This window comes from Notamacropus eugenii, chromosome 2 (genome assembly GCF_028372415.1).
Source record: "Notamacropus eugenii isolate mMacEug1 chromosome 2, mMacEug1.pri_v2, whole genome shotgun sequence".
NCBI classification, from domain to species: domain Eukaryota; kingdom Metazoa; phylum Chordata; class Mammalia; order Diprotodontia; family Macropodidae; genus Notamacropus; species Notamacropus eugenii.
In genome coordinates this window covers 461,626,646-461,643,977 of record NC_092873.1, presented here as the reverse complement: position 1 = coordinate 461,643,977, position 17,332 = coordinate 461,626,646, and the positions used below count along the sequence as shown (strand labels likewise).

General features: G+C 43.2%; 1 protein-coding gene across 5 annotated transcripts in view; it reads left to right on the top strand.

The window, feature by feature from the left end:
* Positions 1 to 215: 215 nt before the first annotated feature.
* SMG7 (SMG7 nonsense mediated mRNA decay factor) overlaps positions 216 to 17,332 on the top strand; it is a 107,386-nt gene continuing 90,269 nt past the window's right edge. For all 5 annotated transcript variants that reach the window (XM_072648427.1, XM_072648428.1, XM_072648429.1 and 2 more), the window contains exon 1: positions 216 to 3,067. In XM_072648427.1, the coding sequence (XP_072504528.1) occupies positions 3,039 to 3,067 (29 nt within the window). In that variant the 5' untranslated portion in view covers positions 216 to 3,038. The remainder of the gene's footprint in view (positions 3,068 to 17,332) is intronic.

Genomic DNA, 17,332 nt, shown 5'->3' with positions numbered 1-17,332 from the left:
AAATTGAAGGGCCTCTTCTTTTTGTTATCTGGTGGCTCCAGTTTAGTGTCTAGAACCAGTTGCATATAATGAAGGCTGGTGGGAATTTGTGATTGAAGGGAAAAACAAAACATCTCTCTTGATGAAAGGTGCTTATATAAGTTCAACATATTTACTGATGGAATACACAGTAGGAAACAGGATTAAAAAATAAGGATGAAGACAAGAGATAATTTGTGCATTGTAGATTTTTTTATTAGCAAAGAACTGGAAACAAAGTATATGTCTGTCAATTGGGAAATGGCTAAAACTAACTGTGGTGTATAAATGTAATGGATTATTAGAATCATTGATTTAGAGACAGAAGTTACCTTGGATATTAGTGAGTTCAACTCTCTTATGTAACAAAGGAGGAAACGGAGGCTGAGTTGAGAGTAAACTTACCCTGAATCACAGAGCTAGTGTCTGAAGTAGTAGTTGAACTCCCATCCTAAATTCAGTTTGCTTCCTTTCCTGCCAGGCTCCATACCACCTTGCTAGCTTCCCTCCTGCACTGTCAGAAACAATGAGTATGAAAGACAAGAACTGATTTAAAGTGAACAGAACACTAATGTAAATGAAAAATAAATGCAACTTTATGTTATGAAATTACAATGACAAGTTGACCCCAAAGAGATCTGAGAGGACATTTCCCCTCTCTTCTTTTGCAGAAGGAGCAGCCTGTTGGTATGAGAAACTGTATCTAATGTTAGACTTGATGTGTTAGGTTAGTTTCACTGAATTTTTCCCTGCCTTTTCTTTATTCTTTGTTATAGTAAAAACAAAAACAAAATATTTAAAAGCAATTTGCCAGGGTAACTCTTTAGTACTCACAGAATTCATTTTGTACTTCATGATTTACAAAATATTTTTTACAATACAATTATTAATAGTAAAATACAGGGATGAAATAAAGTTACTTTATAGAAACGTATTGATTCTCTCACAGTGCATGCACCAGGCGAAAGCTGCCTCACTAGATGGCTCTCTTCCCTGTTGAGTCAGCGTGAGTCAGTGCCCAAGTGTGGTGGCAGGGGGCACTGTACTGCTGAAAATCGTCTCAGATGACAAGCAAAACTTAGGTCATCGCGGGCGTGGTAGTCCCAGGAAATGCCCCGACAATACATTTCTATCAGTACTAGGACCTAGTTAAATTGATTTCATAAATTGCGTCGCGAATTCTTCTTTCAAAATTGTACTTGGATTTTTTTTGCTAGTCCAAATTACTTGCATGTTTGGACTTTAAACAGATGGGACATTTTCTTTTAGTGGACCAGGAAGTGAAGGATCTTGGAAACGTTCCTTCAGCTAGTAGGACAATGACAGAACAACAAAGATGATTAGTGTCCCGGTAGTTTCCTCCCGAGAAGGGCAAGTAAGTATGAGTCCCCTAAAAGCACATGCAGAGTCTAGGCAAGATGGAAAATCAATAATCCAGCGATTCCTTGCTCCTCTTGCTACTTTTCCCCTCCAGCATAGTACCACCGACTTGGGTCCTTCTTTCGGCGGCTTTTCAGGACCCAGTACCGAGGGCGAGATGACTTAAAACAAAAACCCCGACATCCCTTCCCCAGACCTTCTGCTCCGGGGCCTCGATCCCAAGGCCGACTGGATACTTTTTTGGCGCCGCGCTTCGATACATTGTGACTTCTCCTCCAATCCGGGCCGACCCTCGAGAGCCGGAGGACACGCGGGCGCCCCCAGCGATGACTTTGACCTTGATCGCTGCCCCCGCGCGGGGCGGCCCACGACCGACCCTCCGCCACTCTTAAAGGCCCCGCTTTTTATAAAGATCTACTGTCACTAAGATTTCCCGGACCCGAGGGGCCGGGGGCAGCTCCACGTGCCAGGGGGGGGGCTCCCTCCTCCCCACCCCCAACGCCTCGCAAGCCGCAGCCATGCAGGGATCCCGCCTCTCGCAGGCCGGCTCCGGGAAAGCCCTCGGTCTTCCCCGGAGCTGCCGCCGCCTCGCCCCGCCCCTGCCTGCGGGCGCTTAGAGGACTAGGGGGTCGCCCCGGCCGCGGAAAGGACTTGGGGAGATCAGGCACGGGGATTCCCGAGGGACCGACCCTGCAGACAAGGCGGAAGAACTCGGGGAAAGCAGAGGGCGGCCGCGGGCGTCTTCCCCGGAACCTGTTCGCCTCGGGAAGGGTCCCCCTCTCCCCTCGCCTCACACACTGGTTACCATGGCAATACCACCGCAGCTGCGCGTCGCCATGGCAGCCGCTCCTCCAATCCCATTGGTTTCGTTTCCTTTCCTGCCGGGCTCCCCACCCCCTCTAACAGTCCCTCCGCGTGCAGGGGGAGGGGCCGGGGAGAGGAGGCGGAGGGGTCCCTCGCGTCACTCCCTAGCGCGCGAGGGGAAGAATAGCGTCGGGGGACCGGCCGACGGAACTGTAGGAAGAAGAGGAGGCGTTTCCGGTGGGGAAGAGTGTGGGAGTGGAAGTAGGAAGCCAGTTTGGGCTGCGGTGAAGAGAAAGACGGGGGAAGGTTTTGAGTGTAACTCCAGTTTGTTTCGGGTTCGATGTTCCCGGAGCGGCTGGGGTTGCCCCTTCCCGCTGGAAGCGGGAGGAAGACAAAACCCAAAGTGATCAAGCACCACTAGCAGGCCACTGAGAAGCCGCAACTGCAGTACACGCCCGGACGCTCCCGAAGTCTCTCCAGAAGGGCGGAAATCAGGCGGTGGGACCGGGGCGGCCGAAGTCTCGCGAGAGCGGCTCCCTCCGATTTCCTTCCTCTTCCCCAGTCCTCCCGCCCCCTTCCGAGGACCCTCCCCCCTCCCCCTCCTGGGTCGTAGTGTCCCTGCGCCCCACGGGCCGGAGCGGCAGCGAGAGCAGCTTCACCCGCTCCCTCCCCCACCCCCCCCTCACCGCCTTACTCACCACCCCCCTCCCGCCGGGCGAGGAGGAGCCGGAGGAGAGGAAGATGGCGGCCGCCGCCAGCACCAGCGGTACCGCGGGGCCGCTCCGAGGAGCCTGAGAGACCCACGGACGCTTCGCGGGGAGACGCGGCGGCGGAGGATGAGCCTGCAGAGCGCGCAGTATCTCCGGTGAGAGCCGGGGCCGGGCACTGGCCCGGAGGGAGCTGCTGGGGGGGATGGGGAGTTCCTGTGCGGGGCTGGGGGAGCCCCGGCCGGCCCCCCCAGGGGTGGGGGCCCCTGGGGAAGGTGGCGGCTGCGGCGGCTCGGGGGCCCGACCTGGGGCGTGGGGGGTGCGGAGAGCCGGTGAGGTCGGGGGACCCGCCCGAGGATGAGAATCCGCACACCTGGGGAAGGGGGCTTCTCGGAGGAACGGATCCGGGGTGGGGAGGATGATCCCCCAAGCGAGGCGGCTTCGGGGAGGTCCGGGGCAAACCTCAGGGTCACTGGAATCACACAGAGATGGCCAGGTCTGGAGGAGTCGGTGTGCGGCTGCTGGATGGAGTATGAGGAACTTGGGCTGCCTAGGTAGAGTGACGTATGGGGGGCATCAAAGGGGGTGCGCTCCGGCACGCTCCTGTTGGGGAGGGGAAGGTACCGGGGGAAAGGTGGGGGGCCCCGGGCTGGAGCCGGGTCCGACCCCGGCTTGTAAACTTGGTGCCTTCCGCAGCTCTCCACGAAGTACTTTGCACTTGGGTGATTCACGTTGGTTGAATTGAGTGGGTGGGTGGGTGCCGGGCTGGGTGCGGAGGGAGGGCGATGGGGAGCCGGAACGGGGGAGGAAGTGAAGCGAGGGCTGCGAGCCGGGCTGGAGAAGTGGGACGTGGGCCGGGCCGGGGCTGGGAGCGCCCGGCCGGCGTGGGGCTGGGGTCCTGAGAGCGCCCGGCCGGCGTGGGGCTGGGGTCCTGGGAGCGCCCGGCCGGCGTGGGGCTGGGGTCCTGGGAGCGCCCGGCCGGCGGGGTCCTGGGGTCCTGGGAGCGCCCGGCCGGCGTGGGGCTGGGGTCCTGGGAGCGCCCGGCCGGCGGGGTCCCGGGAGCGCCAGGCCGGCCAGGGCTGGAAGCTCCAGGGCCGGCGGGGTCCTGGGGTCCTGGGAGCGCCAGGCCGGCGGGGTCCCGGGAGCGCCAGGCCGGCCAGGGCTGGAAGCTCCAGGGCCGGCGGGGTCCCGGGGTCCTGGGAGCGCCAGGCCGGCGGGGTCCTGGGGTCCTGGGAGCGCCCGGCCGGCGTGGGGCTGGGGTCCTGGGAGCGCCCGGCCGGCGTGGGGCTGGGGTGTCCTGGGAGCGCCAGGCCGGCGGGGTCCCGGGGTCCTGGGAGCGCCTGGCCGGCGGGGTCCCGGGAGCGCCAGGCCGGCCAGGGCTGGAAGCTCCAGGGCCGGCGGGGTCCTGGGGTCCTGGGAGCGCCAGGCCGGCCGGGTCCTGGGCTTGCTGGAGCGGAGCGCAGCGGAGGCTGATGCCTGGGCTCAGACTTAACTTGGAAGGGAAGTTGTGCCGCATGCCTGGCGTCTCGGTGCTTTGGTTCAGCCCGAAGGGCTTGTCAGAAACAATTCCTTAGAGCTGGATAGGACCTTAGACACCGTCTAACTCCCTCCTTCATTTTACAGATGAGGAAACTGAGGTGCAGAGTGACTTGCCCAAGGTCACACAGACCAAACGCAGGCCTTGTGACTTGAAATCTTATACTACTACATTGTGCTGGGAGAATGACTATTCAGTAATGCAAGAGGAAAAACATAGAGATTGTACAGAAGTGGTAGCACTTGGGTACATGTACCGTGCAAGTTACATAATTAAATAGCTGATTTACGTGTCTACAGAGACAACCCTTTTTTCTTTTGTTCTGGTATTCCACCACGATTAGAAGCCACCAGTGCTTTCTGGGAGGACTGAATCTTTAAGGTGCCATGTAATGTCTTGGTGCATTGGACACTAGGGAATTTACAGAAGAATGCTGGGGACCTCCCCAAACCCTGGGCACCTTAAGCTATTATTACTGGAATATAAAATAGTTTTACAGGAATACTGGTGGTTTAAAAAACTTTTTTACATTTTTTTATTTTCTAACATTTTGAAGTAGGGAACAATTCTTGTATGGTGGGTTCAATAATAGTTGAATTTGGGGTTGGTTTAGTTCTTTGAAGAAGTGAGAAGCAGAATGGAATTCCTGTGGGCGACAGGGTAATAATAGTGGGTAGGGTCAGAAAGACCTGGCTCAAATCCTGCTTTACTTGGATCTGTTTAAGTAACTTATTTCTCTCTTTCCTGGTGTAAAGATGAATACGATGAGGAAGATCCTTGCTATCTCTACATCTGTAATCCTGTGAATTGGTTAAATAAATGTAGAAAATAGAGCATGACAGGAACTGGGTTTTAATGAAAGATGAGTTTGGTGGAAAGGGCATTGGATTTAGGAGTCTAGAGATCTGTACTGTGGTCCAGAGCCTCCCTGGGTATTAGTTTAACCAGTAAATGAGGGTATTGAACTAAATGACCTTCTTAATACCCTTTCAGGCTCTGTGAATTATGTGTAACATCTTACCAGGTAGATGGGCTGAGTCTGACATGGCCTTTGAAAGATGATTCCTCAATCTCATGCCTCTTTCCTAACCAAATAAAGCAGGTTGGTATTGGATTTGAGAGACTGATGCACAAGATGATTGAAGAAAGGTCACCAGGTTTGTACTCTTGAGCTTTTTCCTCCAAAGGTGGGTAGGGAAAATATTTAGGCAAGTATTTTCTTAAGACTTCTCTTATAGGTTCTCAAAGGTGATGCGAGATACTGCTGAATGTGTTTGAAGGTGTGGAGGTCATTCCCCATGACCTTGATTACAGGAGCAGAAGTTCTGTTGCCTACCTTTATCCATGGTAGAGGAACAGTGACTGGGCAGTTTTAAAATTGCGCAGCTACTGATCTTTGTGTAGACTTCACCACAATTGAATTTCAGTTTACAAAAACTAGGATCTCTTGGCATTGGTGGGATGTTGAGACTTGAGAGTGAAACTGCATGTTTTGGAAGTCTCCTGAGTGAAGATAAGATGTGGGAGGCCTTTAGGGGTAAAGGGTGGGAGGGATTTAAATATCAGTAGGGGACAATACATATGCATTTAGCTGTACTGAGTAAAAAGATAAAGGGGAGGAGCAGATCTCAAATACTTTAAAAAGATTATTATGTGACCCAGAAGAGGTAGTGCCTGTAAACTTGGGTGGGGGGGAGGGCAAGAGGCAGATCCTATGAAATAGGTTATCAGAATTACTCTCTTAATAAAAAAGAAGAATGTAGGGAATGATACCTTAGTTGGATTGAAGTAACATTTTAAAATATGAGTGAATTTTCTCCTTTGACTCATGGCACATCTGAAAGAGGCATTTCAAAGGTCATTGTCACAATAGGTCATAGAGAAAAGGTAGAGTGAATTGAGATGGGTTATTAGTAATTTGGGTGGGAAAGGGGATGACACTACTCTCCACTAATTTAAAAGGGTTACCCCAATAGAAGAATAGAGGTTCATATGAAGAATTCACTTCAATAACTAGGAAAGGGGGAGAATTCTGCATTGCACGCCTTTTACCACATAGGAATTTATTAAAATTGAATTGAGACATGAGTAGATAGAAAGTAGATAGAAAGATTGTATGTTAAAGCTTACTATGAAAAGAGAAAGTAATCTCTGGTACCTGAGACACCTGTAGTTTTTGCATTCTGTTGGGGCTACACTCTTGAAAGTCTCTAGATTTTCCCAGGCATGTGCCTTGGAGGACATTGCCTTCCCCCATTCTCCCTCACCTCAGCTTTTCACCTTTCTTTTATGTCTGTAAAATCCTTGTGGATAAGGGACTGTCTTTTTGCTTGTGTATATATTCTCTGCACTTAGTGTGGCACCTAGTAAGTGCTTAATAAATCCTAGTCAACTTGAAAAAACATGAAATGTACTAGAAAACATAAGGTATACATCTGGGAATTTTATGACAGAAAGAGGAGGGCGAAAAAGGGATCTAATTTGAGGGAAGAATGGGAGAATATCTAGCCAGTGTTAAGGAAAGGAGGGAGTGGGGATCTCTGTTGGGGTAGGGTGGGCTCCAGACCCAGTAAGGAGAGGGTGATTTCTTTGTTTATTCATTTAACATTTATTAATAGCATTTATTAAGTGTTTTAATGGGATACAAATATATGATGCCTCTAGCAATTTGGAAATTTCCTTCTGCAACTACATAATTGGTGTTAAACTTTGCTATTGACATATATGGCACTTGATTTGCAGGTGGTTCTTGGGGTTTTGTTTTTGTTTACCCCAGCATTGCCCCCTACTTCCTTCTCCCTAGAGCATGCTTTAATCAAGGTCCAGTGGTTTTTGTTTGAATAGGCTACACTTGGATTTGGTTGCCTTATAGTCCTTTTGTTGTAATAGAATTTTACCTTTATCAATGGGAGAAAACGTTATGTACTTGAGAATGAAGTGGTGTGGAGATTTTATTTTGGAGGGAGAGAGGTTGATTCCTAATAGGGATCTTGGAAGGGAGTGTACTATTACTAGAGATGTTTAGTGGGAGACTGCTAAAGGATGCAAGGAGAATCTGATGAGCATGGGAAAGTATAAAGAAAATAGAGGATAACTAAGTCCCAGGAGGGGAAGAGGTGTATGAGTGAGCTGAGTCAGTGATATTGTTAGAAAAAAATGTTAGAATTGACATCTTGGAGATCTCAGAGATCTTCATGGGGAAAATTTCTTGATGTGGAGTCCACTGTATGATTTAAATGACTATTTGGCAGTACTTACCTTTCGATTTGAGTTGTCTTCAGAATTGTGTACTTTTTGTCCTAAATTGCTGCATTGTCTTTATTTTTTTTAACAGCTGTTACTTGCTACCTTTAGAGAGGATGAAGAATTGGATTGTGTTTACTGATGTCTGTGTTGACAGGTCTAAACCAGTTAGCTCAGTCTGATATTAATGAAGCCAAGTTTGAGCATTTCATTCAGTTCTTAGGTTTACATAAAGCAAAAACTGCTTCACAAATTATATCAGCAAACCCAAACCTCAAGATTCCTCACTCCTTGGAACCAACTTTAAGTTCCTCATTATAGTCTTTCAGGTGGGGTGGAAAACTCTTAAAGTATGTCTTTTTGATGAGTCAGTAGATATATGACTTTTGATAGTTCTGCATTTTGCAATTAAAGGTTGTATTTTTAGGCACACATAAGCAGATTTAGTTGTTCGTGTTAAATTTTGACAATAGAGGTTAACACTGACCACAGAGTCACTGTGCTCTGAAGAGGGGTCTCAGAAATTGTCTAGTCTAGCTTCTTCATTTTATGGATGAAACTGAGACACTTAGCCAGGCCATCTTATTGGTGCAAGGTTATAGGTTGTTTAACCTCTTTGTCTCACCTCTGCCACTTTGCTAGACAAGTTCTTAAGTTTTCAAATCCAGGACTAAACTTTCCACTAAGCCAATAGGGAGCCACTAGCATAGGGTGGAGGTAGAGGAATGACTTATCAGAAAATGGTCAAGGAATGAGTGCAGTTCTGTAATAATGCTATAATAGATATCCTCTCCTTTTTTTTTTTTTCAAAGTACTTCAGTCCCATGACAATCCTTCGAGTAGATACTACAACTATTCCCATGTTATACATGAGGAAACTGAAGTTTAGAGATAAGTGAATTGCCTAATAGCTTCTAAATATCTAAGATGGAATCTGCAGCCTGGTCTTGTTTCCAAATCCAGCACTCTAGTCAGCTCCTGTATGGGTAGTGGATGCTAATAAATAGAACATCATGGGAGCCACATGGACAAATATGCACCTTTAAATTCCATTTTGACTGTTGTGAGGTGGTAAATTGTGGGTAGGTAAGCAAACCTTTCAGTTGATTTCATTGAACTGAATAAGCATTTTCTTCAGTGTCTGCAACCCCCATGCCCCCCAATTTGTATTTATAGGTCTAAAGACCTTGGTACTCTGGTCATACATTTCTAAATTATTGTGTAGCTTCCCTCCCCTCCCACCCCCCAAAATAAGCTAGGATTTACGTACATAGAACCTTGGATTTCTAGGCCATCTCGATGACGATTTCATCATAAATGATGATAAACATTTAAAAGGAAAAGTAGTTTAGATGGGTGATACTCCAGTGAAATTCTACTCTGTTCTACCTGTGCTTTTGTCTGTTCCTTTATTATGTTTGCAAGGATTTATTCATCAAGTAATCCTTTTTCTTCCTCTCTTCTAGCTACTTTCCTTCTGACTATAAACATGTCTTCCTTTGTTTCTGTCAAGCTAGTGCTATTCCATTTGCCTTCTTTTCTAGGTCAGATTCTTAAATTTGATTCGATTCAAAAATTTAAAAAAAAAAAATTTGTGCTTACTGTATGCCAAGCACTGGACATAAGAGTGGTCTATACTGATTGGTTCAGTTTTTTCCCCTGTCCCTTTTCTCCTTAGCTGCCTGCATTCAGACTCCACTCTTTTACTATTTTATAAGCCTTTGACAAGAATTCTGAATTTGGAGCCCGAAGACCAGATCTCTGTAGCTTCTCTGAGCCTATATTTCTTCATTTAAAAAAAACGTGGAATAATAATTGAATATAAAGTCATAGTTCTCCTAACTTGCTGGCCCCTACTTTGCACTTTCTACCTTATGCTTCCTCTTACCATCCCTAAAGTGAAAGCATACTTCTATGAATTCATTTCTGGACTTTTCTCTTTTTTTATTTGAATTTTTTTTCCTCCAAAAGAAGATCATCCCCCTCTCCTCACCTCTTCCTATCCCACCCACGACTACCAATTGAAAAGCAAGAAAAACAAAACCTTGTATAATTAAACAAAACAAATTCCCACATTGTCTTTACTTGGACTTTGTTTTTTTGTTTTATTTTATTTTGTTAAATAGTATTTTATTTTTTCCAATTATATATAAAGATAGTTTTCAACATTTTTTTTTTAAGATTTTGAGTTTCAAATGTTTTCTCCCTTCCCCTCTGTCACCCCTCCCCAAGAGGGCAACCAGTTTGATATAGGATATACACATGTAGTCATGTTAACATATTTCCACATTATTCATTGTTGTGAAAGAAGAAACAGAACAAAAGAGGAAAGCCACCAAAAAAGGTGAAAATACTGTCTCAGTTTGCATTCAGACTCCATAGTTCTTTCTCTGGATGCAAATGGCATTTTTGGACTTTCTTTTTAGGTTACATTTAATGGCTTTAAATGGTTCTGTATTAAAGCCACATAGCCAGCTTTCTGCATGGGCTCTCATCAGAACTCAGAATTGATATGCTCTTCCATGACATTCCAAGATCAGAGGGCTTCCCATGGACCTTAATCCTAACTCTTTAATGCATTTAATAAATACTGTTTGAATCTATGTAACCTTTCCTACCTGTCAAAGCTCAGCTGCAGTTTTGCTCTCTTCACTATGGTTTCATGGTGAGAAACCATTTTCTGATGGCTTTTCGTTCCTTCCCACAGGAGAAGGTCATTTTCTGTAACATAATAAAACATGGTTTCTACCCACAACAAAAGAGGGATTATTTTCTTTTTTCTTATCCACCAAGTCCTTTAGATTTTTCTTAATTTTTTTAATGTTTTCCCTCTTCTAGTGCATTATAGTCCAATCTTCCTTGCCTCACATTTGGACTGCTGAATTTTCTAACTAACATTTTTTTTTGCCTTTACCATTTCACTCCACTCCCCCATCAATCCTATCCACCAATGCCAGATTAACCTTAAAGTACTGCCTCATACGTGGTAGCCTTCAGTGTCATTCTGTTGACCATAGAATAAAGTCTAAATTCCTTAGCTTCACATTCTAGGCACTCTACAATATGATCTTTATAGCCCTGTCGAGTCAATAATTCCCTTCTGCAAAGCATCCAGTTTAGTGAAATTGTTGTACATATTATCTCTCAAACAAGTTAAGCTTTCTTGCTTCTGTACCCTTTGCCTATGCCCTTTTCCTCCCTCAAATGTCTTCTCTTTCACTGAGACGTTTAGTGACTGTTATCCTGTGTGTTACATTTTTAAAAAAATATCTGATTTGTCTTCCTAACTATGTAGTAAGCTACTTGAGGACAGGAGCCACATCTCTGGCACCTAGCAGTTTTTAGTTACAGCTTGATAAAATGGTTTCATGCTTTTTGCTTGATACACTACTTTGCAGTAGAATGTATACTTGAGTTAGGGACTAGGATCTCACTCGCATACTTGTATAGTGCCGAGTACATCGACCTGTAGCATTGGACACTGAACAAATACTTGTTGGTTGATTTCCAATCTGTTTCCCCATATTGTAAAAGGAAAAAGACAAAGCAAAGCCAATAATGCAGCCCCTGCAAGTGATAGTAGTCCAGTGCCTGGCTTAAGTGCTTGTTAACCTGACAGCAACGAAGGGAAGTATATCCTCTGATCTGAGGTCAGGTGTCTGAGTTCAGATGCTTTTTAGTGTTTTCACTTACTTTCATGCTTAATATTGTGCTTATTGGTCCCTTGGATCTGACAGAGTGTTCTGAATTTAGTTAGGTGTCAAGACTCTTTTTAATGGTGATGGAAAGAATTTGAGAATGATGATCTATTAGACAAATTTCATTTTAATGTTATCTAATTTTAGTATAATAAAATTCCTTTTGTGGAACTAGTACCTCTTTCACTTTAATGATGGGTTGATCAGATAGTCTATTTATTGTTGTCAGTCATTTCACTCATGTCCAATTCTTTGTGATGCCAGTTGGGGTTTTCTTGGCAGAGATACTGGAGTGACTTTCCATTTTCTTCACCAGCTCATTTCACAGATGAGGAAAGTGAGGTGCACAGGGTTAAGTGACTTGTCCAAGGTCACACAGCTAGAAAGTGTCTCCAGCCAGATTTAACTCTGAAGACATCTTCCATACTCCAGATCCAGCACTGTCTACTCTGCCACCTAGCTGCCCCAAGTGGTATATACATGTTAGTAAATAACAACCGAAGTATTCTTCATTCCTTGTATCCCAGTGCTTAGCACAGTTTCTGATGCATAGTAGAGGTATTTGATATGTTTTAATTGAATTGGTACAATTACTGTCTAGAGAATTGAATAAAATTTTGTAGCTTAAATGGGAAGTATATATGACTAGAAACCCTAGTTGTATCAGATGTTTTAGACAGTATTGTTTCCAGAAGTCTCAATTCAAGTAAACATCTTGCTCAGATGAAAATGGTGCCAAAGGTATGTCTGATGAATCAAATTTATTTTGATTAGTCCATTTCTTATTTTGTGTATTTTGGGAGTCACAGATTCTGTTTTAGTATACTTGGCTGTTAATCTTTTAGGATTAGTTGGTTTTTTTTTTATATTTGGTTGATAGCAGGCATTTCCTTTTTGGAGAATGTGGTAAGAAATTTTTGTAATGCCTTTCATCACACCTTTTAACCAAGTATAAAGTCTTGCAAGCCCCTTTTTTGAGAGATAGTAATAATATAAAGATACTTTTACCAACTTTTGAAAACCAGCTACTGAGGTAAAAATGCTGTCTTTAAAAAGAAATGAAAACAAAACTGCTAGGGACATTAGAGAATCATTTAAAATAGGAAGTGATGAATGTCACTGCATGTAAAATTCTAGGGACAACTGGACAGAATCAACTCACTAGAACCTCTGTGTAGCTGTAGTATAGTATAGTATAGTGTATACTATAATTTAGTATGAGGTAATAAAAGAGAAAGTGCAGGCAGGGGGTAGAGACTTGGGAATAGGAATAGGGTGAAATAACTCACAATTTTTTATGCATGTATGTGGAGAGAGAGCATGTGTAGAAGTTGCCTGGGATGCTAATATTGGGACAGAATTTTTTCCCTCTGTTTAGATGCAATTTGAAGAAATGATCATTTCATTTAACTATTACTTTTTGTGGGATCCTCCTTTGGATTTGTCTTATGTAAGAAGAGCTGGATTATTTATATTTCTTACTGTGAGAATAGTGTTTTTCCTCCTACAGTCTTTCCTCTAAAGTGATGTCATGAAGAAATCTATCAGTAATAATATCTCAGTAAACATTTATTAAGTGTCTGTTATGTGCCAGTTCTGGGGATTAAAAAAGAAGAGGCAAAAGACAGTGCCCTTCTTGAAGGAGCTTCCAGCACCATAAGGGAGCTGACATGCAAATAAATATATATCAAGCAAGTTATATATATAGGGGAGCTGACATGCAAATAAATATATATCAAGCAAGCTATATATATATATATGTGTGTGTGTGTGTATGTGTGTGTGTGTGTGTGTGTGTGTGTGTGTGTGTGTGTATACACACACAGGTTAAATAGGAAATAATTAATAGAGAAGAGCTGATATTTATATGGTTCCCGCTCTGTGCCAAGTGATGTGCTAAGCGCTTTACAATTATTTTATTTTATCCTCACAGCAACCTTGGGAGGTAGGTACTGTTATTATCCCCATTTTACAATGAGGCAAACTGAGGTTAAGCGACTTACTCAGGGTCACACAGATAGGTGTCTGAGGCCAATTTTGAACTCAGGTCTTCCTGTACTTCCAGTACTCTGTGCACTGTACCACCATGCTGCCCCCATAAAGTGAAGAGATAATGTTTTTAGCAACTAGAGTAGTCTGATGGGAGTATATGACTTATGGACTAAAATCTTTTAGCAGAAATTTCATCTTCGTTTTTGAAAGTTTAATCTAGATTTTTAATATAATAATAAGATGAGAATAAGGTGAGGCTGTAGCCAAGATGGCAGAGTAGAAGCAGGGACCTGCTACAGCGCTCCCCCCAAACCCCTTAAAAAACCTGTAAAAATGACTCTTAAACAAATCCTAGAGCAGCAGAAGCCATGTAATGACGAAGAGAAGCAGATTTCCAGCAAAAGACAGTCTGGATGGGAAGAGGCTATTGTACCAGGCTGGGAGCGGAACATGGCTCAGCATGGGTCATGCTGGGGTAGATGAAGTGGGAGCAGGCCTTGGGGACTGAATCTGTGGCAGCCGCTGTGGATACCAGACTTCTCAACCACAAACACAAAAGGCAGCTTTCATATGACTGAGAGGGGAGTGTGATCAGCTGCCCAGCCCCAGGGCAATTGCAGCCAGAGGCTGCTTCTGGAGCCTTCTACTTAACAGAGCTCAAAAGTCAAGTGATTGACTGGGAAAATGAGCAAAAGGGGAAAAAGAAAGAGACTAGATTGTTACTTTCTCACTGAAGAGGTATTTTCTTACATAATTGATGATGAGGAAGATCAAAACATACAGCCAGAAGACAACAAAACCAAAGTTCCTGCATCCAAAGCCTCTAAGAAAAATATGAATTGGTCTCAGGCCATGGGAGAGCTCCGAAAGGATTTTGAAAATCAAGTAAGAGAAGTAAAAGTAAAAATGGGAAGAGAAATGAGAGTGATACAAACAATCATGAAAATCAAGTTAACAGCTTGCTAAAGGAAATCCCCTCAAAATGCTGAAGAACATAACATCTTTAAAATTAGACTAACCCAAATGGCAGAAAAAGGTCCAAAAGAATGCCTTAAAAGCAGAGTGAGCAAAATTGAAAAAAAGGTTCAAAAGCTCACTTAAGAAAATAATTCTTTAAAAATTAGAATAGAGCAAATGAAAGCTAATGACTTTATGAGAAACCAAAAAATTATGAAACAACTAAAAGTATGAAAAAATAGAAGACAATGTGAAGTGTCTCAGTGGAAATACAACTGACCTGGAATAGATCCAGGAGAGATAATTTTAAAATTATTGTACTACCTGAAAGCCATGATCAAAAAAAGAGCCTAGACATCATCTTTCAAAAGGTCATCAAGGAAAACTGCTCTGGTATTCTACAACCAGAGAGTGAAACAGAAATGGAAAGAATCCACTGATCACCTCCTGAAAGAGATCCCCAAAGGAAAACTCCTAGGAATATTGTAGATGAATTCCAGAGTTCCCAGGTCAAGGAGAAAATCTTACAAGCAGCCAGAAAGAAACAGTTCAGGTATTGTGGAAACACAGTCAGGATAACACAGGACTTAGTAGCTTCTATACTAAGGGATTAGAGGGTTTGGAATATGATATTCCAGAGGTCAAAGAGGAAGGATTAAAACCAAGAATCACCTACCCAGAAAAACTGAGCATAATGCTTCAGGGGAAAAAATGGAACTTTGGTGAAATAGAGGATTTCCAAACATTCTTGTTGAAAAGACCAGAACTGAATAGGAAGTTTGACTTTCAAATACAAGAATCAAGAGAAACATGAAAAGGTAAACAGGAAAAAGAAACCATAAGGGACTTATTACAGTTTTACTGTTTACATTCCTACGTGGAAAGATAATATTTGTAACTCATGAGACCTTTCTCTTTGGAGGGAATATATATATGTATATGTGTATGTATATGTGTGTGTATATATGTATGTATATATATAGAGAGAGAGAGAGAGAGAGACAGAAACAGACAGACACAGACTACAAGGTGAGCTTAATATGAAAGGATAGTATCAAAAAAAAGAAAATTAAGGGTTGAGGAATGTACTAGGAGAAAAGAGAAAGGGAGAGGTAGAATGTAGTAAATCATCTCACATAACAGAGGCAAGCAAAAGCTTTTACAATGGGGGAGAAGAAGGAGAAGGTAAGAGGGAATAAGTGAGTCTTTCATCTGATTTGGCTTCAGGAGGGAATAACATACACACTCAAGTGGATATGAAAGTTTATCTTATCCTATAGGAAAGCTGAGGAGAAGGGAATAAGAAAGGGAGGATAATAGAAGAGACAGCAGATTGGGGGAAGGGGTTATTGGAAGCAAATCCTTTGGTCGACGGACAGTGTCAAAGGAAAGAATTGAATAAATGGAGGGCAGGACAGGATAGAGGGAAGTATAGTTAGTCTTTCACAGCATTACTGTTATAGAGGTGTTTTGCATGACCACACGTGTATAATCTTTATTGAATTGCTTGCCTTCTCAATGAGGGTGGGTGGGGAGGGGAGAAGGGAGAGAATGTGGAACTCAAAGCTTTAAAAATGAATGTTAGAAGTTGTTTTTACATGCAACTAGGAAAAAAGATATATAAGCAGTGCAGGTATAGAAATAGGAAAATAGAAGGGAAGAGGATGGGGGCGGTGATAGAAGGGAGGGTAGATTGGAGGAAAGGGCAGTCAGAATACATCGCTGTCCTGGGGTAGGGGGAACATGGGGAGAAAATTTGAAATACAAAATTTTGTGGAAGTCAATATTGTTGATAACTGAAAATAAATTTATATAAAAAAAAATAAGGCAGCTAGGTGGCACAGCAGATAGAGCACTGGGCCTGGAGTCAAGAAGACCCTAGTTATGTCACCCTGGGCAAGTCACTTAACCTCTATTTGCTTTGGTGTCCTCAACTGTAAAGTGGGGATAATAGTATCACCAACTCCCAGTTTTTGTGTGTGTTTGAGGATCAAATGAGATAATATTTGTAAAGCCCTTAGTATTTGTAAAAACCTGGCACATAGTAGGTACTATATAAATGCTTCTTCCTATCCTTTCTTCCTCTCTCATATTTCATTTTTTAAACATGTTTAACCTTTTGTTTTTATATCACTCTTATTTTCAACTCTGTTTCTCCCCCTCCCCTTCCCAGAGAGCCATCTCTTAAAAAAAGAATAAAATATAGGAAAGGGGGTCAGGAAACAATGAAACTGACAGTATAGACAATATTCTGCATCTATACTCCTCAACTCTACCAGGGAGGGAGTGAGACAGGAACATTTTATCCTCTTCTGAGATCAAGTTTGAGGATTATAATTACGCAGCATTATTTTGCTTGTTGTCATTTCCACTTCCATGACTGTCATTTTATATATATACACCAAAGGTTTTGTTTTCTTGACTTTGTATCAGTTCATAAAAGTTCCCATGTTTTTCCTGTATTCTTCATGTCCATTGAATATGGTACAGTGATATTCCATCACATATATGTATCACAATTTGTTTATCCATTTCCTGATTGGTGGACATCTACTATTTCCAGTTCTTTGCTACTACAAGAGGTGCTGCTGTAGCATGGTGTTGCTGTAAGAATTTTGGCATATGTGGAATCTTCCTGTTTTTTCGATGTATATATTGATATCTATTTGCTGTTATTTGGTGTATATATACCTAGCAGTGTGTCAAAGGCTATATAAGTTTTAGAGACTTTCATAGTATAATTTCAAACTGTTTTTCAGAATGATTTGACCAAATCATAGCTTAAACAACACTATTAATGTGCTGGTCTTGTTTAATATTTATTTTTTGAATGATCAAATTAATTTAGTGACTCTACTTTGGTTCTTCCTTTTATGAAGTGGAGCTCTTTATGGACCGAAGCTCTTTTAGATTCTTGACTCTAAAGACAAAGGATGTACCTTCTTAGCTCATCTGAATAATGGGCAAAAGTGTACTTGTATCAGCTACAACCTCTA